This window comes from Mesoplodon bidens (assembly GCF_964165515.1).
Source record: "Mesoplodon bidens genome assembly, chromosome: 7".
Lineage (NCBI taxonomy): Eukaryota > Metazoa > Chordata > Mammalia > Artiodactyla > Ziphiidae > Mesoplodon > Mesoplodon bidens.
In genome coordinates, this window is record NC_138164.1 from 44,973,230 (window position 1) to 44,983,518 (window position 10,289).

At 50.1% G+C, this 10,289-nt stretch overlaps 1 protein-coding gene across 1 annotated transcript; it reads left to right on the plus strand.

The window, feature by feature from the left end:
- Positions 1-3,585: 3,585 nt before the first annotated feature.
- Positions 3,586-7,691, plus strand: DBX1 (developing brain homeobox 1; the record flags this gene model as incomplete). Its single annotated transcript, XM_081241083.1, has 4 exons — positions 3,586-3,952; positions 4,595-4,696; positions 6,611-6,813; positions 7,242-7,691. The coding sequence occupies 4 exons, from the start codon at positions 3,586-3,588 to the stop codon at positions 7,605-7,607; spliced, it is 1,038 nt and encodes a 345-aa protein (XP_081097209.1). The 3' UTR covers positions 7,608-7,691.
- Between the last annotated feature and the right edge of the window lie 2,598 nt (positions 7,692-10,289).

Here is a 10,289-nt window from a genome sequence, read left to right on the forward strand (position 1 = left end):
ACGCCACCGCCACCCTGCAGCCTGCCAGACTTGCAAAGCATTCTCTGTTGGTAGCTCCGATCGGGAGCGCCACGGCCTGGGGGTTTGAACCCTTGCAAAGTGTGACCCTGGGGTCCCAGTCTTCCCGAATTTACGTTCGTTATCTTTTCGGAGGGCGAGGAATATACCAAGTCACTTTCTACTTTTCGGGCACTTCGTCTCCCCATGGGCGGTCTGCACTTAGCCGGGGCAGGCGCCCACGCCTCGACCCACACTGGAGAGGGTGCGCCACGGCCAGACGCTGGCGCATCCGGCAGGGACGCGCCAGCTCTCCAAGGCCCCGGGGGCGTGGCGGGGGGAAGAAACCCCAGACGGGTTCCGGAGCCCTTCCTGCCTTCCCAGGGAGGCTCCGGCAGCTTTGGCCTCGAAGGCCCCGGGAGCCTCGGCTGCCTCTACTGAGGCCTTCCCCCAGCGAGCAGCGGCGTCCGCGGCACAGGCGAGGATCTTCACCCCAACCCGGCGCCTCCGATTCTCTTTTCCCCTCCCGTCTTTTTTTCCCCTGAAAGAGAAACAGACAGAAAGCCCCGCTCTGGGAGACAGGACGCTAGTGACTTCTCTGAAATAAACTTGAAGATAACGACATTACAATGAATGGCAGGACGCACAAAACCCCAAGGGCTCAGGTCAAACGGCATTAGTCACAGGTCTTAGCCGCAGCCGCCGGCTGCGCAGCCCCTTAGGCTATGGCGGAGTTTGAAAAGACGCGTTCAAGGAAATCACTTAAAAGTAAGATCCTTTCGTCAGATTTCTTGCTTCCTTAGGATTTATTTTGCCTTTTCAGGGGTCGCCAGCCCTCGCCCCCGCCTTCACTCTTCCCCTTGGAAAAAGGAAAAAAGGCTATGGAGACGGACCGCTGGAGGCCAAGAACACGTGGATCGCAGCGAGGGGTTGACCCACCTTCCAAAAAATGTCAGGCCCCCCTTTTAAAAGAAGAGACATCAGCAGTTAGTCTAGAGTGCGGCAGAATGGCCTGTGTGTGTGTGTGTGTGTGTGTAAGGGTGGGAACCAAGGAGCATGTCAATTGTCAAGATAGTAACTAAAAACTACACCCATGGAAATACCTCAGGTGGAGAGGTCTAGGGAAGGCGGGGGGGCGGGGTCAGGAAGGCCTTAGACTGGCTTTGAGTCCTTACCACCCCTCAATACAAAGCCCTGCAAATGTAGGCTCTATCTTCCAGTAGACTGCAGTCAAATGCTATACCGCTGAGCTACATACACCCCGACTTCCTTGATGGGAAACCCAACACCTCTAGTCCGGGCTTTCCTCCTTCCGGGAACTGGCAACCGCTCCTGGCAGGAGAGTAGGGGAGGAAGGAGGGAGGGAATGAAGAGGGGAAAAGGAAGAGAAGGAGGGAGAGAATGCAAAAACCAGAGCTGGTCCTCCTGCTTCCAGAAAGCAGTTGGTGGGGAGGGGTGATAGCGAATGAAAACTCTGTGGCAAGGTTAGAGCTCAGGTGTTCAAATACTTTCGACTCTTTCTCCCCTATTTTATGGCAAAGCTTCAAAAAGAGGAACATTTGAAGTTCTCCAAAGATCTGTCTCTTTCGTTTCCAGGGGACTCCAGTTAACTTGAGCAACGCATTTCCCATGTTTAAATAGCCACTTATTTAACAGTTGTTCTTTCCTTAGTGGTTTTCCAGGGCCTGCTGCCCAGAATGCCTCCATAAACAGTCTTGGGCTCAGAAACTCCGTACTTGCGTCATGTTGGAGCATTAATTCGGCTCCAGAGCCCGACCTAAATAACTTTTTAATCTGAATCAAGGGAGAGCTTTAGCGGGCTCCACTTCTGGTTTAATGTGATATAAATCACAGATGCACTTTTATTGAATGGTTAAAGCAGCGACATGGAGATCATCAACACAAAACGCTCTGAACAAAACCATCGAGAGAAATAAAGCTGGTTAATAAGATTTTTGAGAAAGCTTTGTGTTAAAAAGCAAAAAAGGAAAACCAGCTGAAGGTGACAGTTAGTTCATGGTTAATAGGATCAGGGCGGCCTGGCGGGCTGCACACTTCTCTTTGGGGAGGTTCAGCCACACTAAAGAAGTGAATGGGACATTTTACACATCTGTTATCTAGCCGAGCTGAGAAACGGAATTGAGGCTCAGCGCCACCCCAGCCCCAACCCAGCAGAAAACACAGTACTGTCTACAGGAAGATTCTCATTTGAGGCACCAAATTAAGTAAGAATCGTCTTTCCTCATGTGGACCAACATTTTTGGGAACCGCGTCCTTCGTGCTGTTTTCACGTGTTTATACATTGCAGTTGATGAAGAAGCAGCAAAACTTTGGCCGGGTTAAGCGCCCGCCATGGGTAGGACTCTCTCGGGACAAATCCCAACCTTCGCTGCTGTGGTTTTAAAAGTCCAGGCTGTGAGTTTCTACTGAAACTGCCGAGGGCTTGTAGAGGTTAGAAAATAGCCAGCAGAGCACCCACAGCGTCCAGGTGTCCGTGCCTGAGGCAGCTTCCAGCAGAGGTAAGCCCCTGGGAATGGAATCGGCTGCCTTGCCCCTTTTCGACACTTGCTCTCCTCTGATCCTCCCCCAGGTGAACTGCCGTTCGTTCCTCAGTGACACTTATAAAGATACGTCGCTGAAAATCATTTTCTAAGTTGCTGGGAGTTTGCAGGAGAGTCATATTACTATTCAGGTATCCACTAACTCTCTCAATCTCAATTAGTTTCCCAACATGAAATAACTCAAATCAAGACCTCCCCCCTCCAACCCTAGGGACGCACATCCAGTAGCCCCAAAGCATCAATTTCAAGTCTCCCTGGGTTAGAACGGCACTCCCCTACCCCACATTTATTTAACCCACCCATCACATCTGCTTTATGCCTCAGCTGGAGTAATGTATAGGGCAGAGACCGAAGAGGGAGTATATTTTCATGTTCACTGACTTGAAATTTTCCATTGCCCTCCCCACAAGGGGGGAGGATTATTTTACTGATTACCTGGAGATGAATTTCTATGAATATTTATTGATTTATTTTCCAGGCTCAGCAGGGGAGCTGCAAATAAATTTAGTGCATTCTTTAAATAATTCCTTTTCTGTGAGGCAAGATGTCATCTGAAACTTCTAAATAGGCATTTAATTAGCCCGGGTGTTGCTTCCGAACAAAAACTCCCGGCGAGAGCTTTGGGGGAGCACTGTATTGCAAAGAGGCGGTCGATACGCAGAATTGATGCGCGCCAGCCTTTGTTGCCAGCCCATTGTGCGGGCCATGCTTATGAAGACTAATCCAATCATAAATTGCACCCCTGCGCCAATCAGCGCGCCCAGAGCCTCCAGCGAATGAAGCTCGAGTGGAGAACTTTGTTGAACTTCATTGTCAGAGCTGTCACTTTTCAAAACGCTTTAACGGGCGGGCTACTATAAAACCATCACCTCAACGGGAGGACCGCGGAGGACTCGCAGACACCCAAGTGGGATCGTTACTAGAAGACGTTTGCTAAGCCCAAGAGAGAGGGCGGGAGGGGCGGAAAGCCCAGCATTTACCCTCTGGCCACTGGAAGAAGGGTTTTTCCGCCCACCCCTCGTCTAACATGATGTTCCCCGGCCTCCTCGCGCCCCCAGCCGGGTACCCCAGCCTCTTGCGCCCCACGCCCACCTTAACATTGCCCCACTCCCTGCAGTCGGCATTTTCCGGCCACTCGAGCTTCCTGGTGGAGGATCTGATCCGCATCAGCCGACCCCCCGCCTACCTGCCCCGCAGCGTGCCCACCGCCAGCATGTCGCCCCCTAGGCAGGGGGCCCCTGCGGCTCTCACAGACACAGGGGCCTCGGACCTGGGCTCCCCGGGTTCAGGCAGCCGGCGTGGCGGCTCACCGCAGACGGCCGTCTCCCCTGCCAGCGAGCCCACGTTTCTGAAGTTTGGAGTGAACGCCATCCTTTCTTCGGCGCCCAGAACTGGTAAGTGAAAGCAAAACGCTAAGGGGCCGGTCTAGATGCCAAGTCCTTCTGGCCTCAGTTTCCCATACGCAGGGGGTACCCACGCTCACAGCTGTGCACACACGTACGCAAGATCCCCGAGGCCCCACTGTCAAGCAATGTGACTTAGGTGCAGACGATTCCCGGGAAGCCTCCAGGTTCGCCCCACCCTCAGAATGAATTTGAACACCTACAGTCGGAGAGCGCACAGTTCCCTGGCGCAGTGAAATTGCGCGCACGCCCCTGGACGTCTGCGTTTCTGTCCTTGAGCTTCTGAAAGCCAGTTTTTTTTAAACCCAAGACAATATATTTACTAGCTTAGCAAGTGTTATCGATCTGCAATTCTTTTCTCCCCCCACCACCAGTTCTTCTATCTCGTTAGTGCCTAGGATGACATGGGGGGGGAGGGCTCTGAGGACTATTGGGGGAGGGGGTTCCACAGATAGAGACAGTGTTAGGGAAAGGTTTACTTTACTGTGTCAGTACACTGAGTAAGATGCCTTTGAAACCAGCCGAAAGGTTAATCATGTCGTGTATTCACTGTGCTGTACAATAATCATGTACTTAATCAAATTCCCTTTCTGTCTCCCTCCTTCTGTTCCTCCTTTCCTCACTCTCTCCCAGAAACGTCCCCCGCCTTGCTCCAGAATGTCCCTCCCAAGACCTTCGCCTTTCCCTACTTTGAAGGCTCCTTCCAGCCTTTCATCAGATCTTCTTATTTCCCAGGTAGGTCTCATCCCCCTTCCTTTCAGGAGGCTGGGCGTCGCCCCAGCCCCACCCCGTCGCTCCCTGCCCCGAAGCCATATTTCTCCGTCCACCTCACGGGGTTACGCTCCGGTTCAGAGGTTGCAAGGCGTACAACATTCACGAATCCGTCGCGCCAATTTGATGCCCTATTTAGCACAAGCAGTGACTGCTTGACACTTTGCACCAATTCCCTGCTCTACAAATTAGCAGGAATTGTCATGGTCCAAATTTGAGGCGGTTCCCTTCCCGGCGAGGAGCTGTTGGCATCCCTTCACGCCGCCGTTTTCCCACAGAGTCAGTGCACTTGGCCACGATTCCCCACAAAGGTTTCAGCACCATGACCAATTGGTCAGCTCCTCCGGGCAGCCACACACAGACCAACCCTCGCCCCTCCAAGCCGCGGAGAGACACCTACCAGCCGGGGCTAATTTCTCTTTAAGACTCATTCAGGGCTTCAGGCTTTTCACAAGACCACATGGGGTGCCCTCTTGTGTGGGATGCCTGGGGTCGCCCAGGGGGAGGGGGACTAGATCCTCCCACAACCCCAACCTTCTATTTCCTACCTGATTTCCCAAACTCTTTCTCATACCGTCCCCCCACCGCCATACCGTTTTAAAGATCCTAGAGCTCATAAATTAAGTCGGAGGGAAGCCCATAATTGGGGCCCGGTTTAAAGGAGAAACACCTTAAACAGGTTCCAGGACGTCTTCATCCTGGAATCCCAGTGGTGACTCAAACTATGGCTCAAAAACTCTGCAGCTGGTCAAGATTAAGGAGACAGGAACTCTTATAAAGGGAAGAGAGACTGGGCATGGTCGGTGGGGGATGGGTAGAACCTCGACAGCACTTCCAAATATCAGCGAAAGAAACAAGCAATTGATTTTTGAAAGGGGGAGAGAGAATTCACCCCCCCTCACCATTCATGCTACTGCTGATAATGGAATTTGCTCCCTTTCTCCCCCATCTCAATGCTCTAACAAAAACAACCCGAGCTTTATAAATAGCTTTTCATGTCCATTTAATGAAAATGATTCGGGGAAGAGAAGCCTCTGCCATCAGTATTCTCCCAATGGTCTTGGCTTGCAGTTGTGTTTAGTTTGAAAGTGTAAATCTCTTTTGTCCCAGTAATATATGGCTTTCGCTGCTTGTCCTCAGTCTTTTTCTGTTAGTTCATTACTACACAATTACCATTCACGCTTCATTAGAGTCTCTGTTTCTTTTGGGTTTTTTTTCTCCCTTAAAGCGAAACTCTCCCCCCTTTTATCATGCCAATACCCATTGGGAAGCGGTCAATGTGCTAATTAGCTGCCACTTTTCATGTATTCTGGCCGAATTCTTTACGTTTTGTGGGGGAGGGGAGGAAAGATTAATATAAAAAAAGATGAATACTGATTGGATTTTTCAAAACATAAAAAATCCAAAGCGGATTTTCTCCTCTCTATCAAATCAGTAAATCACCTCATTTTCATCTAAAAAATGCAAAAGCCACAAACGTGTTAAAAGCTTAGGGGAAACCCAGTGGCTGGCTACTTTATTTTTACAATTTACTTTTTTCTGCAGTTATATTAGCTGATGCACGCAAGTTAGTTTCCCTGAGACCGCTGAATGGAAAAACGAAATAGGCTATTGTGGGGGGTCCTTTCTGTGTTTCCGTGGTTTTACCTAATCCGAGTTTGCACGGCTGAAAGGGAAAGTTATTTGGGCAGAAAGCGCCTTTCACTCTCGCAGGTTTGTAGGTTCATAGCCTATTCTCCAAGGGGAGAAAAAGGAGAGCTTTAAAAAGATGAAGGGATCAGAGAGAAAAACCTAAGGAGGCCGCAATGGTGGGGCGGACGCCACCGGCCCGGGCGGGCCACCGCCCACTCACTCACCTCGCACCCCTGGCCTCCGCAGCGTCCTCCAGCGTCGTGCCCATCCCGGGGACCTTCTCCTGGCCACTGGCCGCTCGCGGCAAGCCTCGTAGGGGCATGCTGCGTAGAGCCGTGTTCTCCGACGTGCAGCGCAAGGCGCTGGAGAAGATGTTCCAGAAGCAGAAGTACATCAGCAAGCCCGACCGCAAGAAGCTGGCGGCCAAGCTGGGCTTGAAAGACTCACAGGTGAGGGCAGTCTCCCCAGAGCCCCTCCCCCCACGCATCGTACGAACGGGAAGTTTCTCTGAAACCACCTAGGTCCCATTGTACAGACGGGGTAAGGTCTAGAGAGGGAGTAAGTGCACGAACCAGCTTCGCGGAGGCTTCTCGCGATAGCCCGCTACTCTCCCCGCCCCGTCTCTCCCGGGCCCAGCGTCTCCCCCACCCCCGCCCACCTGGGCCAGGTGCCGGAAGAGAGGGCGAGAGGTGCGTGCCGCCGAGCTGGTGGGGGTAGGGTAAAGGCCACTTCCGGTCCGATCTCACTTTACCGGGTGGGGAGCCGGCAAAGAGAGGAAGAACTGGGCCTCCTTCTCTCTTTCCCACCCACCTGGGGCGGTGGCGGGGGTTTTGCGCTAACCGCTGCTTCTCCCCTGCTCTCACCCCTCTCGCCCCAGGTGAAAATCTGGTTCCAGAACCGACGCATGAAGTGGCGGAACTCCAAGGAGCGCGAGCTCCTGTCTAGCGGGGGCTGCCGCGAGCAGACCCTTCCCACCAAACTCAATCCGCACCCGGACCTCAGCGACGTGGGCCAGAAGGGTCCCGGGGACGACGACGACGAGGAGGACGAGGGCCCGGGCAGCCTCCGCCACCGCCTGGTCTATCATCCCCCGTCCCCCGACCCTCGGCACCTGCGGGACCCGCGCCTCGAAGGGCCGCTGCCCCACTCGCCCGCGCACTCTGGCAGCCCCGACAAACCTTCGGACTTCTCCGACTCCGAGGAGGATGAGGAGGCCGAGGAGGAGGAGATCACCGTGTCTTAGAAGCCCTCCCGCGCCTGGGGTACCAATTATAAGTGCTTTGAAATTGAAGAGGTGGATTTCGGTGCGTGTTCACTTGCCCCCGCTGCGCAGACGTTGCCGCTCCCCGCTGTAGAACTGCCGCGTCGTCGAGGGCACCCTGGCCCCTTCCATTGCCCCCCAACGACATTCCCTTGCCCACACCACCTACCAACAGCCCTCTCCGCATAAGTTAAATTTAGGTCTTGGTCCCAGCCTTAACTTTGCCGCGAGGGCCCCTGTTTAGCTTCCTTATTGCAAGATATTTTCAACACAGTGAGGTGTTCACTCTCCCAGCCCGGGTTTAGCTGTGAGCCAGGCCCTGCTGGTCTACAGCAGCAACAACCCTGTAAGGTAAGAAACCTTTTCTGAAGTAGGAAACCGAGATAGGAGTCACAACATCAAGCATATAACTTCAAGACCCCTGACTTCCTAGATCCTTCCACCTCCCCATCTTAGGTAGCGAGGGCCTCTTGCCCAACTCCAGACGCTGGTAACCTAGTCTCCCCGTAGCAATGCCCTTAGAAAACTCAAGAATTTCAAAAAAAAAAAAAAAAAATCTACCCGTGCCTTCTGGTCTAAGGTACCACATAAATTGAGTCTTTTCTATGTGTCATATTCCAAATGATCTCTGGGCAAAGAAGTGAGTTCTGTAAATGGGAGGAAGAGTCGGCCTCTATTTCGAGTGTGTGTTTTAAAGCCTTTTCTTTACTATTTCTGCATGCATAGTATATGCACCAAGCACTCTACCTTGTGCCCTTTTATTATTTCTGGGGAGGTTTCACTGAGCACTGGGCATGATGTGAACAGAGAGAGACCACAAGCCTCTTTGATTTTTTTTTTCATAGAACTTTGCTGTCTTTGCACAGCTTTTGTGAACTGTACACTATTTTGTACACTTGTATGGATATTTTAAACCAAGTTTATTGTGAATGATATAAAGGACTGACTAGATTTCCTTCTCTCTTTTCTTGCAATGGTTTTTAAACTTTAAAAAGGTAGCTGTTTAATTGAGTAACTTATAAAAAAATACTTATTTTGTATTTTTACCATGTACAGATTTTTATATATGTATATATGTATCAAATGAACAAATGCCAAATAAAAAGTAGGATGCACACAATGATCAAGTGTTATCCCTAACTTACAGATTGTTAGAGCTATTCTAGTGCAAGGAATGGAGCTATTCTAGTCCAAGTGCTGCTGGAATTTACAGAAGGTGTGCTCATATTCAAGAGAGGAAGGCACTTGTCTAAAGCACCCAACTAGTTAGAGGACAAGCTAGAACTAGAACCCATCTCTGACTCTCGGGCCAGTGCCTTTTCTGCTTCCCTGTACTATAAAATAGCCAATTTTGCTATGGTTACAAGTAAAATAGCTCCAGTTAAGTGATGTCAACAAGTTAAGTCTGTGAAGACCCTTCTCCCCTACTCTAAGGACTGAAATGATGGACTAGAAGACAACAATGAAAGTCAGTTTAAGTGGTTCAACTTTGCAATGGTTTTTCTTTCCTTCCTTGAAGGCATATTTCCTAGTCCCCAGGGAAGCCCAAAGTTGGTTTTGACTTCTGTGTATGAACTGATTTTAATAGGAATGACATCTACAGGCAGGACTTGGGAGCCCAGATACAGACTCTGGGGCTCCCCGGTGAAACTAAAGTTCTTTAAAGACTAACTTTCAGCAAAAATGATTTATTTAACCAGCAACCAGTAAAGAACGTCAGGTTAGAACCCTGGCAAGGGCTCTGTGCTCTTTGAGAGACTGATCTCTGCCACATCAGCCACATAACACATTTGTTTATTGTCCTAACCCATAGCACAACAGCCAGGAAAAAAAGTTGTTAAACTTAAATTTCAATAGTTTGCATTATATTTGAAATTTGAATATATTCTATTCTCAACTCTCTTTTCAAATAACACAAGACCTCTCTATGCGAAGGTCCTGATATCCTGCCCTCCTGGGCACATTCCTGACACTGGCAATCACTGTTTTCATTGTCATGGGAATTTGGGGGGGAAATTATCTTAATTATCATAGTTATCTTAATTCAAGAAATCTCCCACATTTCCCCCTCAGTACATATGAAAGTGTTAGCATGGTGTCCTGCATATGGTAGGCATACCATCTTTCAGACAGGAAACCCTCTCTGCTCTGAGTGATTCAGGCTATTTTCTCCTTCCCTCTGCTGTTGCCCAGAGAGATAACCAGAGATGGAATCCTGGCCAGAAATGGCCCACATTTCCCCCTCTGCCAGCTCAAGCCTGCAGTTATTACTTACAGTTGAGACCTATTTTCAGGCATGGGGATGGATTTGTGTCTACATCAAAGTACTCTAGTGGCACACCCGTGTGCTTTGCAGCATTATTTACAATAGCCAAGAGATATTCATGTTCACATCATTCCCATTATTCACAATAGCTTCCGCAACCCAAATGTCCATCGATGGGTGAATAGATAAAGTGGTATACACACACGATGGAATATTATTCCACCTTAAAAAGGAAAGAAATCCTGTCACATGTTATCCTGTCAACATGAATAAACTTTGAGGACGTATGCTAAGTGAAATAAGCTAGTAATAAAAAGGCAAATACTATATGATTGCAATTATATGAGGTATCTAACGTAGTCAGACTCATAGAAACAGAAAGTAGAATTGCAGTTGCC